The sequence below is a fragment of the Eretmochelys imbricata genome, chromosome 10 (assembly GCF_965152235.1).
Source record: "Eretmochelys imbricata isolate rEreImb1 chromosome 10, rEreImb1.hap1, whole genome shotgun sequence".
Taxonomy (NCBI): domain Eukaryota; kingdom Metazoa; phylum Chordata; order Testudines; family Cheloniidae; genus Eretmochelys; species Eretmochelys imbricata.
The window spans coordinates 31,776,584-31,794,471 of NC_135581.1; the positions used below are offsets into that span (position 1 = coordinate 31,776,584).

General features: G+C 49.5%; 1 protein-coding gene across 3 annotated transcripts in view; it reads left to right on the plus strand.

Moving 5' to 3' along the window:
- PGAP6 (post-GPI attachment to proteins 6) overlaps positions 1–16,174 on the plus strand; it is an 86,146-nt gene extending 69,972 nt beyond the window's left edge. For all 3 annotated transcript variants that reach the window (XM_077827453.1, XM_077827452.1, XM_077827451.1), the window contains 7 exons: positions 3,875–3,968; positions 4,845–4,968; positions 6,924–7,060; positions 9,132–9,310; positions 10,647–10,793; positions 12,401–12,517; positions 13,207–16,174. In XM_077827453.1, the coding sequence (XP_077683579.1) occupies positions 3,875–3,968; positions 4,845–4,968; positions 6,924–7,060; positions 9,132–9,310; positions 10,647–10,793; positions 12,401–12,517; positions 13,207–13,503 (1,095 nt within the window). In that variant the 3' untranslated portion in view covers positions 13,504–16,174. The remainder of the gene's footprint in view (positions 1–3,874; positions 3,969–4,844; positions 4,969–6,923; positions 7,061–9,131; positions 9,311–10,646; positions 10,794–12,400; positions 12,518–13,206) is intronic.
- Positions 16,175–17,888: the final 1,714 nt, after the last annotated feature.

Here is a 17,888-nt window from a genome sequence, read left to right on the forward strand (position 1 = left end):
GGAATGTGATCCAAAGCCAGGTGATTGTAGTTCAGAGGTCAGCTACTTTTGTGCTCCAGTTGGTGCAGGAGTTTCTCCTTTGGCTGATTGATAGACGAAGAGGTGGTTCCATTTTGGCCTGGTTTCAACCACAAGCTTGCAACAAAGAAGAGCACCTACACAGTAGTTTCATATATACCTATTGTGGAGGCCAAACCAGCTGACATGGCCACAGTCTATCCTACAATGCTGAAATGTAAGGAAATGACAGCAGTATGCCATTCAGACCATGTATCAGCAGCTGAATGCTGTTGCTCAGCAAGTGAAATGGACTCTCCCAAACGAACTTGATATCACTGTGATTTTTCTGAGTGCTTTTCACACCCCATGCTGCTTTAGTGCATTTACTGGGAAATTTTGGGGAAACACAGCATTGCGAGACCTTCTTATTGATTCCGATGTATATGCAGCTTGTACTGCAGCTCAAATGCTTGCTGGTAAGCAATTCAGTCATGCTTTACGTGGCTTGCTTCTAGTATTTGGGGCCCTGAGTGCTCTGGAACTTTATTAATTTGTTCAGTGGTGTGAGCAAGGAGGAGGTAGTCCTATAGTTCCAGCATTTGTCTGGCAAATGTTGGCTGATGCTCAGAAGGTGTTTGAGTCTGAATATACTGAGTCCCCACAACATGCTGTTAAAGAGATGATGCTGTGACTCAGCACATGCTACCACTACTGGAGGGATATCCGATAAGGGAATATGCCAAGCTGCCTGCACTCAAATTCTGGGATCATTTTCTCCAGGTTATGCAGATACTACTTCTGAATGTCCGTGCAGAGTGAGAGGATGATTGGAAATGTCGCCTACGCTCTCACACAGTGTGCCATGCTACCATGTTTCTTTACTTCAGGCAGGCCCTGAAGAAGTACACAGTGCCTTTTGAATCTGGGGCATTTGCTGTGTGTCAGACTCCTGGTTCTTTCAGTGGAATTTGGAGGAGTCGTCATCTTCTTTTGTGTGGCTGGTGTAGAGCAGCAACTACAATTTCACCTGAAGTTGATTGAGCCAAATGGCTACATCAGGAGTAGCAGAATTTATTGCAATAATGCCTCCTTTTTATTTATAAATTGGGCAGTAGTTAGTGATATTTTTGATGGTCTGTCTTGGGGGACCACACTCCCATGCTGGGGAGTCCTTGATTTTCCATTTGTGCATTAGATGTCCACATCTACCTTGATTGGTTTGGATTCGGTTCAGCGTTGACCAAGATGACGATGGAAGGTCAAACCCAGGAACCTTCTGTGTGGGATTCGGCACAAGGTGCTTATTTTTAAAGTCTTGTTTAGCCCAATCTGCTTTACAAGCCTCCTTCTGTCCATAGCCTGATTGCATGAGACTAAATGAATGTTCCCAGAAAGACTTGCAGGACTTAAAACATTGCAATGGGGCGTTGTCAAGGTCTTGGATAGGAAGATGTCTGTTTTCTTGGATTCGCTGAGCTTTGCGGAATGTCGCAGCAATTCAGCATATCGGTGGGGGAGCAATGTTAGAACAGATAGCCATGGGGTTGGAGCTGACTTAAGGGTTCCCATGATACACCGCATCACTGTATTCAGCTGGGTATCCACAAGTCACCTGTGGCTGTATCTGCTCCATACCAGTGCACAAGAATATTCAACTACTGAATATACAAGTGCTATTGCAGATGCATCCCAGGTTGTACTTGCTAGTTTCTGGATTATGCTGGCTCTTGTTTTTACCTTTTGCAGTTACCTTCTCAAGATGATCATGGAAGGTGAGGGTGTGGTCGAGTTTCACTCCAAGATATGTTGGAGTGTAATCATGTTGCACATTTTTACCACAGAAAGCTACTTTCAGTGTGTTTTTGGCACTTCTATTATCAAGATGAAATGCGCTTACTATTGTTTTCCCAGGGTTTGGTATGAGCCTCTATTTCCAGGAGTACTGTTCCACAGTTTGGAGGTCCTCAGTTACTGCTTTCTCAGTGTCATGGAGGTTTGATACTTGGATTGTCATCGCAAGATCATATGCATATCCAAATTTTGGAGGCATGACACTTATGTAAATAGTAAAAAGGGTTGGAGCAAGTACAGAGCCTTGTGGTAGCCCGTTGTTTATGATACGGGGTGAGCTGGTCTTATTACACGTGTACTCCCGTAGGCATCAGTTACTCAGCATGATCCACAGAAGTGTTTGGTAGCAAGGTATAATTTTAGCAAGTTTTAGCATCAGGCCTTTAATCCATACGCAGATGAAAGGTTGACAAATATGGCGCCAGTCTTTAGGGTTTTTTTGATAGCCAGCCTCAATGTGAGTTGTGATTGGCAGAACTTGGTCACAGCAACTATGTTTTGGCTGGAAGCCTGCCTATTCGACAGGGATAATTGGCTCAGTAAAAGGGCATATTCTTTTGAGGCTGATACATTCAAGAAGTTTATAGGTCATATATAGTAGAGAAATTGGCCTATAGCTTCCTGCTTCATCGGTGGGCTTTCCAGGCTTTGGAATGGTAATTAACATTTTCTCCCACCATGTTTCAGGGATCTGTACTATCCTTAAGGTAGCAGACTACAATGTTGCTAGCCTTTGAAGTCCTTTAGGGTCGAGATGGTGGAGGAATTCTGGCGGAATACGATCAGGGCCTGCAGCCTTCCCTTTTTTCATTGATATCCTCATGTTGCAAGAGACCCATGTTAGTAATGACCAACAAGCTAAGCACTACCGTATCTATGGATACAACCTAATGACTTGCAATTATCATCTAAAATGTGGGTTGGCGATATACATCAAGGACACCATCACAGATTTTAATGGTATTCCATCAACCAAAGAGGAGATCACATTTACCACAACTATCAAAGTAGGGGAGCTCCACATTACCAATGTCTATAAAGCCCCTAGCACAAGATGGCCAAAACCAGAGTATTCCATACATTTATACAGGTGATTTTAATAGTCACCACACTAAGTGGGGCTATAAAACAAATGAAACCGATGGCAAAGATCTCATGGACTGGATGTCTGCATAAAGACTTACAATTCATTTACGTGCTAAAACGATGATCAATATTCCATTCAAGCCACTGGCAACATGGGTACAATCCAGACCTAACAGTTGTGTCTAAAGACCAAGGGTGGTAACACTCTCATTGCATCATGTGAAGTACTACTGGCATTTCTGAACAGCCAACATAGGCCTATAGTGATCTATGTAGGCATCGACATTCCTGTGTTTCTTCCAAACCAGGCAATACGATGGAATTTTGCTAAAGCTGATTGGGATGCCTACAAACAGACTGTTGAGAAAATTGTTGCAAGGATTATGGTTTGTTGTGATGCTTTTGAGTCACAAAGAAATCAAATTTTATGTCTTGAAATGATACATAGTCGTTAAACTAACAAAAACAAATGAAAAATTTCAAAGTGGTCATGTTAACTTGATGATGGTGTCATCTCTGTGGTAACAGCACCCCATGACAGATCCCCACCATACCTCCTCTTAAAGCAGACATAATAAGCTTTCAAATGATGTATGATGTGCATGTGTGTAGAGCGGGAATATTAAGTCAGCAAAATCATTGGTGTCTGCCATTCGCCTCTAGGTCTCTTTGGTAGAGTCACTACCTGTGCCCCAGTCTGGCTTGCCCAGAGAGCAGTGAAGTGTTGCCAGATGGGTTTGTTCTACAATCTCCGATGCCAAATGCTCTGTTTAGGGGATGTGGGGAGGTGTGAAGTGATACAGCCGGGTAATGTTGTGGGGAGGGGCTGGGTAATAGCAGGGGGTGGTGGTAATGTGTGGTGCGTTGGGGTAGGGTGACTTTAGGAGGAGGGGTCAGCTTAATGTTTTTTCAGATCTTGTGTGTTTTGTTTCCACAGACATCCCTAAGCATAGGCAACGCTAGTGTGTTCGCATGCATGAGTGCTGCCTCTCCAGTGCTGACCCTCAATACCACACAGAACTGCAGCACAGGTACGGGCATCACTGGCACCCACCTCTGGGCTCTGCTTGTATTCCTGGTGTAACATTAGGGTTCTGGCAGCATGGTCTCGTGGCTGGTGCTGGAGCCGGGCAGCACGTCAGCTCCTATTGGATAGTGATGGTCTGTTTCAGCCTGAACCATCCTCTCCAAACCTTGGCCCCTGGTTATAAAGGTCCCTGTGGAAGAAGCTGCCTGTGCTAGCAAGGTAAGGGGGAGATGCTGTTGCCACTGCTGCTGCCCAGCCTCCTGCTGGTGGAATGGGTGTAGTTGCTGTGCTGGGGCTCTCTGGGCCTTGTTTGGTCCTGAGCAAGCTGAGGGAACTGCCGAGATCCTGCTCACGCTGCGGAGCACTGAGCGGCACCGGAGTTAGCTGCGGTGGGAGCACTGGTGCAGTGAGTAGCTGGCTGCTGGTGGTGATTTAAGCCCTTACTCATCCTGCTGTGAGCAGGGTAACATCACACTATGTCATACAGCAAAGACACCCTAGCCCAGCTGCACCTGGGTTCCCAGTGCTGCAAGGACCAGTGGAGCTGAACCAGTGGGGATCTTTTGACACTGTCCCTAGTGGGGACAGGGCCTTGGAGAGTGCTGGGGTGTAGCGTCTGGGCTTTTCCCATTGCCCCTACTCCCTGGTCATGAAGGCTGGCTCCCTGGTATGCTCTGATCTCAGGAGGGCCAATCATGGAGAGATCAGGCTGCTGTGGGGAATGTAACTCCGATGCTCCACAGCTCAGGGGATTAGTCTCAGCCTGGTATTTCTATGGGTCTTGTCTCTTTCCTTTCCCCCTCCTGCCAAAGCTCCAGAGCTCCTGGGAGTTCTTAGCCACGTCATGTAACCAATGGCACAACACCCTTTTTCTCTGAAGCTTTTTTCCAGGGCTACCCTCTGAACGTGACTGCGTCCTCCACAGAAGCAACGCTGATTATTCCCTACCCAGAGACTGACAACTGGTTCCTTTCCCTGCAGCTAATCTGCCCACAGGGCCAGGGGTGAGTGTGCAATGGCTGGCCAGGAGCTCCCCTTGACAAACCTCACCATGCAGACAAACTGCACCATTGCGCTGCCTTGCGCTCTGCCACCTGGCATCATGAAGCCATTGGCATGAAGCCCCTTTGCTCTCACCTGGAGGAGGCAGTGGTGGAGGCTGGTGCTGGCTTGCGTTCTTGCCTGCCCAGTGGCCGTGGAGTCTGGCTTTCACCCGACAGATGCTGCAAACGGCCATGCTATAAATGAAAGTAAAACTGCTGTCGTACAGCTCCGCAGGGGCCTCTGCAGCCTTAGGTTGAGAGCATTTCTCTATCATTTGAGCCCTGCAGACGCTGAAGTCATTGTCTCTTCTCTGAGAGTTGGACAGTTCAGCTGCAGGCCAGGAATATCCAATCACCATCAAATAAACTCTGCCCCAGGGTGGCTCACGGTGCTCTGTGAGGCCTGTTCAGGTGGCTGGCTATGCTGCTTCACCTCAGTGGTAACTCATCTCCCAGCCTCTGAGCACTGACTCTCTAGCTGGTAGGACTGTGGACCTCAGGGTGTCCAGTGGCTTTCTCTGGCCAGCTGAACCCTGACTGCACAGGACATGCAGCTGCTTCACTTCTCTGGTGTAAATTTACCTGATCTGGTGCTGATCCCGTAGTGGAGTAGAGTGTACATGGCATGAGACCGAAGAGGTGGGGGGTGCAGGTGATGAAGGGAAATGAGGTTAATAGGAAGCAATCGCTCTACCCAGATGGACAGGATGGGAGCCAGGCAGCTGAGCCCATCACCCTGGGGTAGCATTCACCCTACCTAGCTCATGTTCCTTTGCTATAGAGCCAGCTCATCGGTCTGTCTCCTGTGCCCTCATCAACTCCCTCTGTCCCATTCAGCAATCAGCGTCCCAGCCAGGTCCTTTTCTCTGGCCGACAGCAAAACATTCTGTGTGAAACAAATAAGGGTGAGCAAGGATCAAAGAGGAACCGAGGCCAAGATGCCCAGACTTGGGGGCCTGCAACCAGGCTTTCACATTCACAGCTCCTAGCTGGAACCTCCTGCCAGCCCAGGTCCCATCCATACAGGTGTCCAAATATGGATTCAGGCCCCCAGGTTTGAACACTTTGGCCAAGGTACTCAAGAACCCATTCAGGCCAGTGAGCAGGTCACTAAGCATCAGCCAGGCCAGAACCCTCCCGCATGTCCCATATGTATGGCAACGGAAGACAACCCCCATGGGATGCTCCCCCCCACTCCAAGTGCTCCGTGCCCCTCCCACTCCACTTCTGTGGGTGACAACAGGAGGTGGTTTGAGGTGGGAGGTATCTGGGTTGGGGCAGTGCTGGAATGTTTACCTCCATCTCATGTGCTGCTGGGGGCTTTCAGAGACCTTTCAGAGGAGATTGTCCAGAGCCCTCAAAAGTACTCTGTTGGGTTTGGTCCTGCATTGGGTTCCCAGACCGGGGGGCAGGAGGGACAAGCCAGCTGGGTGGTCAGGCTCTTCCATGATACCCAGGGGGGAGGTTTCTCTAACCTGCTAGTTCTGAGGAGCCCCCACAAACACCCTCCCCACACCCATTTATCACTGTGGTCCATGAGGCTCTGGAGGCCTGGGCACACCACTTACATCACTTTGGTGCTGTTATGGCTGCTCCATAGCATGCAGCAGGGGAAGGGTTGGCTCCCCAGAGAGGTGCTCGCTGCCTGCAGCATTCCTCCAACCCCTGGGGAGGGGCAAATCTACGCGTGGAGATCAGGTCACTGGCAGTGCAGCACAGGGAGCCCAGCACACTGAACGGGGGGGACTGCCGGGGTGACATCAGCCCCAGGATCTCCTGGCCTCAGTGTCGGGAGGGGCTCCAAGCTGTGTACTAGCCTCAGTTACCCTGGGGAGGGGATCAAAGGGAGTTCTGTTGGCAGCAGGCACCTCTGCATATTCAGGCTCATTTGACAGTCAAATCTCCTCTGGCTGCAGGGAATGTAATAAAGCGAAAGCCAAAGTGACTGTCTCTACATACCTCACCCCCTGCTTTGACGACTGTGGGACATATGGACAGTGCAGTCTTCTGAGAAGACATGGCTACCTCTACGCTGGCTGCAGCTGTAAAGCTGGTGAGTCCCCTCTCTCCGGAGCCTGGGCTAGCCTTCCGGCAAGCCTGCATGTCCACCCTGAGGTATAACTTCCCCTTTCCTGTGTAGGGACTCTGACATGCAAGCAGTGGAGTCCAGGGGCTCCCGGAGCTGGAGGGTGTAGGGTGAAACCACCGCTCCCCATGCAGCCCCTGCACGGGCAGTGCTCAGAGACGCTGTGCTAGTGAAGAGCACTGGAATAACCCACCTGCAGCAGCTACAGCCACCTCCAGCTTGGAACAGCTGGGGAAGGGTCCTCTGGCTGCAGCGCTTGCTGGTCTGGGCCCAACTTCCCCTTCCTTACGAAAGTAGCTCCAGGACCATGATCTTCCAGTGGCATCACTAAAGGACAGCAATGCAGGCACTCCTGGGCCAGGCTAGTGGCAGTGAGACAAAGGCCTCTCACCCTTAAGAATGCAGTGATCCACAAAGAGCGCCTATATGTTTCTTGGTCTTATGAGCCGTGAGTCTGTATCAAATAGAAAATAGCCCAAGGAAGATGAAGGATGACTTTGCTGGTTGCCTCTCTGTGTTTAGGCCCCGTGTAGCCATCAGGGGGGTGCCTGTTCCCTGACTGTTGCAACATGTCTAAGAGTTGCAGCGTGGATGGGATAGAGCCATGTCCTTGTAGACCTTAGCCCAGTTCCTGAGACATGGGTAGGTCCTACCTACCCTACAATATTCATTTTATTATGATGAAATCAGCACTTGGAATTCACAGATGGGCTTCTAGACTTTCCTCCTAAATTGCAGAGCTGGGTGAACCCCTCCAAGTCTTTTCTGAACACATGCAGGCACATCAAAACCAACTTCTTGGACCATTGTGTTTGCTTTCCATGAGTGGCCCAGCAGGGCCCGTGAATACTGGAGAGTGTTAGCCCGAGCTCTGCAATTCCTAACTGAACATTCATCCTACAAACCTGTTCTGGAGAGTGACATCCATCCAGTCAATCAACAGAATTGGCATCCAATCAAAACTAACCCGCACTCCTGGACCTGGGACTCTAAATGCCTCAGAGCAAGTGGCTGGCAAACCCATTGCAGTCTGGGGTTTCACAGTAATTACTTCACAGATCCTTCCAGCTCTGGACAAACTTGAGACAATCATAAGCTCCTCACAGTCACAGAGGTGTTATTTGCCCAAAACTCCTGGCTGTCCTCGAATTCCAGCCAGTTGCTTCCTGGCTGTCTGGCTGCAGCCATGTGGCCCTAGAGCGAGAACACAGCCTCCTCTGTAAACTGTGGCATTGGTTTACAATCCTGGTTCTCTGGCTTTGTAGGAATCTCTCCCTTTGAGCCCCCAGCCACTGGAGAGCATCATGCCCCAAGCCACTGATCACTGTGTCTGAAAAATAGCTTAGCGAGTTGAGAATGCCTGGAGATGAAGAGCCCTGACCTCCAGGAGGAATTGACAGACCCACTGCAGCCCATCTACAGCCATCCCCGATATCCCCCACTGTACAGGAGCAGTATGGAAACCTCTCCAAAATAAGGGTTAGGCTCTGTTGGGATGTTCCCCAGGCTTTGGGGTCTGGGCCAGTGCCAGGTAAATTGGAGACTGCACCCTCCCGGGGCTAGCGCATCACTGTGTGCTGGGGGCGTGCTGAGAGCAGGTGTGTCACTGGCTGAAGGTTTCAGATGGGCAGTTGGAGCCATGTTAGCTGGGACCCTTGGCTAAGCACCAGGAGCAGGAAGAGGTCTAGTGTCCATTTGTCTCTTGTTACTGCTAGCCAATGCACATTGCCTGTTGGAATCACTGTGACCCCAGCTCAGGCATCCTTCCTGAAGGTGCAGCCCACCCCATTCCCTGCCAGGCTGAGCTGCTGCAACAGAGCCTGGAGTTGCAGGAGCAGGGGAATAGGCAGATGGCTAATGCAGCAAGTGCATTCGGTCACCCACAGAATATGGAGAGAGGAGTTTGAGAGGGATATGGAATTTGTCACGTGTGGGGGTGGGTTGTGTGTGCCTTTGCTAGGGAATCCTTGGGCAGCTGTTGGCATGTTATGGAAGCCCTGGTGATGTGCCATTGTAACCTCTCTCTGCTGTGTTCCAGGTTGGGGCGGATGGAGTTGCACTGATAACACTAAAGCCCAGTCTGTCGGCTCACAGAATCTGGCCACCCTTCTGCTCACTCTCAGTAACCTCATGTTCCTGCCAGCCATTGCAGTTGCTCTGTATCGCTACTACCTGGTGGAGGCCTCTGTTTACACCTACACCATGTTCTTCTCCACAGTAAGTCATGTCTGTTTGCTCTGCCACCCAGCAGCAAGTTGGTGCGGGGTATTGGGCCCTCTGCAGAGGCTATAGCCACTCCACTACCCCCACCCTCAAAGTGACGGCTCCTGTAGCCTGCTTCTCTATACCTGAGAGGGAGAGGCTTAGCAGGAGGGTGCTCTCTTCCTATAGCCTGCACCGTTCTTGGGAACGCTCACTGACATCAGCCGGGCACCTCCAGTGGAGAACAGATCTGTTAAAACACACATGCTCGGCCCCATGTGAACCCTCTGCCTGTGCTGGTGAACCTGACAGGGCTGCAGCTCAGTCCAAAACTTAGCATCAAAAATATTATCAGCCTTCCCACTTCCAATGTCATGTTAGCATCCCAGTTGGAGCCTGATCAATGGGAACTATGGGAGAGCTGTGTGGGGGTGGGGTGCTCATCTTGTGTGTTAATTACCCTGTCTCCCTGTGAGATCAATTCTCTCTGTGACTGGGTGCACCCCTCTGTAGGGCGCTGAGGCAGACATGGACCATGCAGGCCTGGGGGGCAGCCACACTGCACTCAGTGACAGCTCACGCTCTGCCTTGGCTAGCTGGGACAGTGGCCTGGAGCTTGGACCTTCCACTTAGCCCATGAGAGGGCTTATATCTAAAGTAAAGCAGAACAACCCCTCCACTCCCCTACTCCACACAGCAGATTGGGACAGAGCCCTGGAGAATACACCCAGTGCTGTTCCTAGTTCCTCCCCCACTGAGTGCAGGGAACCCAACAAGCCAATGAGGCAACTGAATCTCTGCAAGGAGGTGAAGGGGAGGCATTAATCAGGACTGAGCAGGGTGGCAAGGAGGTCTGCAGAAGGGGAATGGGGGTGCTGCTACTATGACTTGAAACAGTGCAGTCTCCAAGATTGCCGAGCCTCCCCTCCCCCCATCCCGATTCTTGGGCCCTATGGGTGAACTGCAGAGCAAAACCTCCACTGCCTTCAAAACCTGTTTGCTTTGCAACTCTTTTACACTAGAAATATCAGGTGCTCCCTTTCCCCTCTCAGCTGGGGGACCTAAACAGGGATGTCATGTGAGGCTGATCTGTCCCAGGCACTTGCAGATGGGCTGCCGAGTCTGTTGAGAAACCAGCATTTCTTCCCCATCAGCCCTTGGCAGGCCTGTCACCAACAAATACAGTTTAAAAGCAGATGCTCTCCATGCCTGCAACAAGGCACCAGGAGACCTTCCCTGCAGGTACTCGTAGCTCCAGGGCTGAGCCTTCTGTATTTGTCTACCAACTCCGTCCAAAAAGGAGCTTGTCGGCTTTCTGCTGCACTTGGCTCTTCTTGTTCCCTGCCTCTAGTTCTACCATGCGTGTGACCAGCCAGGAGTCGCTGTGATGTGCATCATGGATTACGACACTCTGCAGTACTGCGACTTCCTGGGCTCCGTAGTTGCCATTTGGGTGACTATCCTGTGTATGGCCCGAGTGAAGAAAATCTTAAAATACGTGAGTAACGGGCATTCACTGCACAAAGCACCAGTCACCCTGCAATGTGAAACACTCAAGGATCAGCACAAGGGCTGTTGTTCTGCTCTTAATTCTACAGTCTACCAGCCAGTCCAACCCATCTCCTACAGCTGTAGACTCTCCATTCCTGTTATTCCACAAGGAAGGGTTCTCCTGTAGTGCGTCCATATGATTCAAAGGCCTGCCCTATAGAAAAGGGAATCGGTTTCACAACATCAGTTTAGTTTAAAAGCCAGTGCAACATTTCTAATACAGATAAGCACTAAAGCTTCATGTTGAACTGCAACACTGGCATTTCCTGGCTTCCTGAGCGCTGGGCCATGCAGCCTGCATCAGTGTTGGGGCGTGGCCTTTTCCATTTAAATTCCAAGGAGATTTTGAGAGAGCCCTATTTCCATAACTAACTGGTCCAAGTGAGCAAAGGCCACTGTGCTCTTGGGGCGCAAGTCAAAGGCCACTGTAGTTAGTGGATAGTTTCCCACTGACATCACTGGGCTTTGGATCAGGCCGGGGGTGACGTAGCAGCACATGGCTTGCCAAAAGCTGACTAGCATTGCAGGCTCCATGCCCGCTGTTGTGTGCTGCTCTGCGCCCTTGTAGAATCATAGAATAACAGACTTTAAGGTCAGAAGGGACCATTATGATCATCTAGTCTGACCTCCTGCACAACGCAGGCCACAGAATCTCACCCACCCACTCCTGTAACAAACCCCTAACCTATGTCTGAGCTATTGAACTCCTCAAATCGTGGTTTAAAGACTTCAAAGTGCAGAGACTCCTCCAGCAAGTGACCCGTGCCCCACGCTGCAGAGGAAGGCGAAAAACCCCCGGGCCTCTGCCAAGCTGCCCTGGAGGAAAATTCCTTCCCAACCCCAAATATGGCGATCAGCTAAACCCTGAGCATGTGGGCAAGACTCACCAGCCAGACACCCAGCAAAGAATTCTCTGTAGTAACTCAGATCCCACCCCATCTAACATCCCATCACAAGCCATTGGGCATATTGACTGCTAATAGTCGAAGACCCCTAGCCCCTTCGTGGCATCTCCCTTCAGTTAGCTGTAGACTATTACGCATCTCCTTTATTTGCCCTCACTGAGCCAAATTCTGTGGATTTAGCTCTTGTAATCTCTCCTCAGAACTCGGCTTCTGCAGCTTCCTGACTATTTGTGTTGGGAAAGCGCTGTGGAGTCCAGCCTGGGCCAGGCCCTGCTGTGTAAACACACAACACCAAGACCGTCCGACCGTGCCACACCCTGCCCCAAAGAGATTTTCTGTTGCTTTTCTCTGACCCCCTCCAGTTTCTCAGCATCACGGGTGCTCAGCACTGAACCGGCTCTTCCAGAGCCACATTGGTGGGGCGGGTGTGGCACTTCTCTCAGCCCAGGCGGCGTTTTTTATGCTGTGCTGTTGTATCCCATCCAGATTCCGGCGCCTCTCTGCAGGATTCTCCCTTCCAGGGACCCTGCATTTGAGTTAGGACATTGGCACCCACAGGAGCCAAGTGACAGCAGTGCTGTGCAGCACCTTGTAAAGCAGTCTGGTAGGTACGTTCCTGATGTCAGTATTGTCCTCTCATCTTCCTTAGGTTCTCTTTGTGCTGGGGACCCTGTTAATTGCCATGTCCCTGCAGCTGGACCGCAGAGGCATTTGGAACATGATGGGCCCCTGTCTTTTTGCTCTCATCGTCATGATCATGGCATGGGTAAGTGACTGCTTTGCTGGGGCTGTGCTCCATTTGTTACTGCTTTGAGAAACATGTTTTTGACAAGGTGGGAGCAGGGAGGAGCTGCTGCAGTGGGTGAGTGGGATGAGATCCCTGCCTGCCCTGATGAGCAGGCCTCAGGCAGCCTCTCCTCTGTCCATGGATCAGGGTGACCTGGGCATGCACTGACCTTGGTGAAGGGGAAAGCTTAGGTGCTTTCAACTTCTGTCTCTTCCTTAACTTGTTGCCATAAGTTAACTGAGGAATTCCCAGGTTACCAATCTTGGCCCAGCCCAGCTGCTTTGGCAGCTCTAACTCGCCGGCACGTCTCATGGTCAAACTTTGATTGCTGGCTACATATGTGCTCTGGGGCTTTAAAGGTACAATAACCGTGACTTGGGCATTGCCTAACTCTGTGTGTTTTTAAATGTGTAACTTGGTTGTTCTATTAACTGAAGGTATTTAGGGCCCTGAATACAAAATAGGTCCAGGCATTGCATCATGCTGGGGCAGACTCTCTCAGCTTCCTTCTTCAGGACTGACATGGTACAAGTGACCTCTCTTGCTGGGAGGTGCAGACCTCTTAGTTATCGGTTTGTTCCCCTGGGTACCAATGTGAGCGTCTGCTGGTCCCCACAGAAGAGGTGGGTCTGTGCTGCTATAACCCTTCTCTGGTATTGTGCCTTTAGGTTTACCATGGAGTGAAGCGCCGCCATTGCTACCCCACCTCATGGAAGCGCTGGGTTTTCTACCTCATTCCAGGGATCGCCTTGGCTTTCGTCGCCATCTTGGTGTATGCATTCATGGAAACCAATGACAACTACTACTACACGCACAGCATCTGGCACATCCTGGTGGCCAGCAGCGTGGCTTTCCTACTCCCGCCTTGTGACAAGCATAAGAAGCCCTGGGCCTGGTCACAGAAGCTCATCTGTCGCTATCAGATATGCAAAAATGACCGTGAGGAGCTCTACGCGGTGACCTGAGTCGGGCTGGCGGGTGCAGGGTCACAGGCCAGTGGGATGGAGGGCTTGCTTGGGCCCCTCTTCTCCAGACCAGTGAGAACTGCCACCTCTGCATGCTCAGAAATCAGTAATGCACTTGTTCGCTAGCCAGGGCAGCACAATGGCAGGAGCAGGTTTGACTGTGCAGATGCTGGGCCTCTGCCTCCGGGGAAGATGGTGACAAGGAGTCCCTGCACCCTTCCACGGAATAGGGAGAGGCTTCTAATGTTTTTTATAAATGAAGGAATAGCCTGCATCCACATGCCACCAAAAAGACGAGAGCTCCATTCCCTTCCTGCCATGGCAACTGGTCTGGGGCTCACTGTTACCAACCATAGCAAGGACTCTGGCACCAGAGTGCCTCTCCCAATGCCAACTCCTCGCAGAGGGCTTCAAGGTGGTGCCTGGCTTTGTTTCCACCAGGAGTTCCTGTGATCTCCCCTCGCTTTGCCATGGTAAGGGCAACTATCCCAACTGTTTATGAGCTGGTGCTGGTGGCCTCTTTCAGCAAGGCATGTCTGTCTCATCTTGGCATTACTGGGGAGCTGCAGGGGTGCAGTGGGCTGCCCATCCCAAAGCAAAACTATGGAAATAGAGGCACACTGTGCTCACGTGTTCTAGAAAGAGCTGCCCCTGTGCCCATCTCCATGATATGCTGAAGGGTGCGAGTCCATCACACCCTGCTTTGTGTTGGGGGAATAATGACTGACGTGGAAATTCTGCCACTGAAACAAGAACCAAACCCCAGATCAGGCTACTGCTTTCTCTCTTGTTCCTATCAAGTGTCAGGTCAGCAGCTGCTGGAGTTTGTTTAAACGCCCTTCGCGGCTATAGCAGTTCTTGTGATTGCAGTAGGTAGCTGAGAGAAGGTAGGTGAGTCCTGGATAGAGGGTCTGTCTTAGGAGGAGGGGCCAGAATGAGACTGACATCCCATGTATTGGATAGCTGTGTCTTGCTGAACATGGTGGGACAAATTTTCAACCTGGCCTTAACTAGGCCTCCCTTTCCAGAGGTTGAATTATTTGCATCCACAGCTGAGATCATGCCGATGTCAAAGTGCACGTACCAACCAGGGGGTCAGACACCTCAGCAAACTAAACTGCAGGGGCAAAATTGCAACTGCAACTATTTGTGTGGCAATTTGTGGCAAGCAAAAGGAAGCCAGTGCCTGAACATCTGGCCTGGTGGATGTTCAACGTATGCAACTTCTGGCTTTTCCCTCAGGGATGCTGACTATTTTATACTTAGATCTGGTGTGACTAGAGGGTTGTATATTTCCTGTATACAATATGGAGTCTGATTGCTATTTGACATCAAGGATCCTTCCTTCACAATGATCAGCTGCAGAGGAAGACAGCGAAGGCTCTGTTTAAACCCTGTGGTTGGGAGAGGGGAAGAGAGTAAGAGCTGTTAATTAAGGGCACTTTCTCTGCGTAAGATTATTTGGCTTTTGAAAAATAGCCCAGTATTTTGCCAGCTGCTTACAGCCTCCAGCTTTACCCTTCTCTAGCAACTAATCCAGCCACCAGCTAACAAAGTTCCAACAAACTCTCTTCAGGGGGGCTGGGCTAGATTTGGTGCAGGTAAATCTGGGGAAGACCTGCAAGCTGAGTTGACCTGCATCTTGCTCCTGGAGTAGAAGCAGAGATGAAAACTTCACATTGGTTGCCATATTTCTTTACAAATTAATTTTTTCAAACAGACATACAGATGAGCGAATAACACTCATTGTACCTAGACTAAAAAGCCACAAATGGAAGGAAAAAAATGGTTATGGCTATTGCAGGTTGTTTAGAAACACTTGTATCTCTTCACTCCATGCTACAGGTAATGTGAATTTGTATGGAAGAGGCTGAGTGGTAACACTAAGTGTTGTGGTAGTCCGACTTTTTAGTTGTTCCAAGCAACATGAAGACAGGATTTTTATATTGAGACATAATGTCCCAAATCCACTGGCCTTTGTTGTTCTGCTATAGGCTTGGGTCTCTGTCTTACTGTTCCTTTTACCTCCTGTAGCAATGCTCTAGTTAGTAATTTTGTACCTTGTTGGAGCAGGATTTCAAACACTCTGGGATTCCTATAACTTAATCACCAGTTTTTAGCGCTTTCTCTTCAGTTGTTACTACTTAGTTGTAAGCTGAGCACTGGCCTTAGAGGATTGTAGTACATTGTTTGCAACTCTTTCATACATAGAATGCTGCATTTGCAGCCAGGATGCTGCGCATTAACTAGATGGAGCAATAATACTCTAATTTATGCCTTTTTAATATAGTTTTCAATGCTGTGAAGCACATTGAGCTTTGGGATGGCTGGGGGGTAAATACCTGTAATTATTTTGCTAGTTTTATTCCTCTTCATCCTCAACACTATGATTGGAAAGAATTATCTTGTATAGTTTTACTGGGAGAAATAAATACTTTGTCAATTACCTCGGGTAGAATTTGAGCAGATGCCAATATTTAAATACTTGATTTTTTTGCTGTAATTTTTGTGGTTTAATTTTATTTTATATAGTGAATTTTAAAGCTTCTCGTTTTTATAATTTAATAAATGTAATTATACTTGAGATCGTCCAATCCGCAATGGCACTTTCTGGAATGGGATTTTATATTTGTATGTCTAAGGCAAGGAATCAAATAAAAAGCAAAATCAAGTTCTGCAGTCCCAGCCAGTCTCTTCTTTCATGGGGATGATTGTGTCGTGATGGTGTCCTGGAGGCTGAAGTAATCTCTCCATAGAACAAGCTTAGCATAGACAGCAGCAGTGCATGTTCCCCCTTACCCACCAGTGAGTCCCCTTTCCTGGCTGTAGGGAACCCACTGTGTGAGGGAGAAGAGAGTTCAGGCTTTGTGGCACATTCAGTCCGGGGCCTCTCTGCTGAGACCATGTTGGTGGCTTTTGTGGTGTGCATAAATATCCAGTAAGAACTGGCCTGGAAGCACCAACCTCCTTGCACAAAGAGCGCTGAACAGACAAGCAAAGTCCTGGAAATGATCACTTCCTGCCAGGGTTACTGGCAGAAAAGCCGAACCGTGATCTCCCTTCGTCATGTCGGGGAACCCTGATCAAACATCTAAAGCAGCATAATTCAGTGGAATTGTTCCTCCCCTATTGCTTGTGAGGGTCAGTGCTGACCTCATGCCCCCATCTTCTGTCTCTTGCTAAATGTTCTATGTATATTATTGTAGCTGGGTCTAATTTTCTGGTGTAGACTAGCCCAAAGACTCTAAACTCTTGGGACTACATCCTAAGGGCCTATGAAGTCAGAAGGCATCGGCCCAGGACAATAGCTGCACACAATGGATTAGCCATTCCATCTCACTTTATATCTGGAACAGAAAGTGAGTAATGGCTAGTCTACACTAGCATTCTTCCATCTACCTAGTACCGCCTCTTTGGGAGGTGGATTTATTACAGAAAAGAGAAAACCCCTCTTGTCACTGTAGTAAGTGTCTACACTGAAGTGCTACAGCGGTACAGCAGTAGTGGTTAAGTGTAGACATAGCCTAGCAAATGGATAATCCACCTCAGTTTAGCAGGTGCAGCCTCCCATGCACTACGTACTAGAGTCAAGAAGGAGGGGATCGTTCCTGAAATAGGCACTTCCTCCAGCCTCCTCCAAAGCCAAGTGCAAAGCTTTGTGTGGGAATTCCCAACTCCAGCACAGACCTCAGTGAGAATGTACTCTTCACAACACAGTGGAGAATGGCTCCTCCTGACTGGAACAGGAGTTCTGTGTTTGCCTTGTGAGTGAGCCATAGTACTCTCCCACATTTCATAAGCCCATTTCCGCTCATGTGCACAAGGCAAGGACTCACCCCAGAGCAGAGTGAGGGCCAGCAGGGCCGTGGGAGGGTGTGGTTGAAATGTGATGTTCCCCAAAACATTTACTATTGTATGGGAGACGGCTGGCTGCTACCCACCCCATCTCACCCTGCACAGGCCACCAGCACTAGCAGCTGAATCACAAGGTCTGATGCTGCTGAAAGCCTAAAGCCACAGATGCAGAAAACTGCAGTTAGCAGACTGCACAGCTCTTGCTACTCACCCTGTACAGGCTGTCAAAGGGCATATAAATATACTGCTTTCAAAGCAACATCAACCAAGCCAGAAAAAATCACTCTTATTCCAGAATAAGACCATTCACAAAGGGATTTCTACCCATATAGCTATAGTGGTATAATTATACCAGTGAAGTCATGCTTGTAAATTGTCTACAATCCATAGTGTCTGATGGGGGAAAAATAGGAGCCGATGAAGATAAAGCCCTGCTTGAAAATAAAGCAAGCAGAACCTTTTGTGATGCTGGCAGACCAAGTGAGATCAGGGCCACAGGCCAATTCATTTGTGTTAAGAGATCAAAGTGT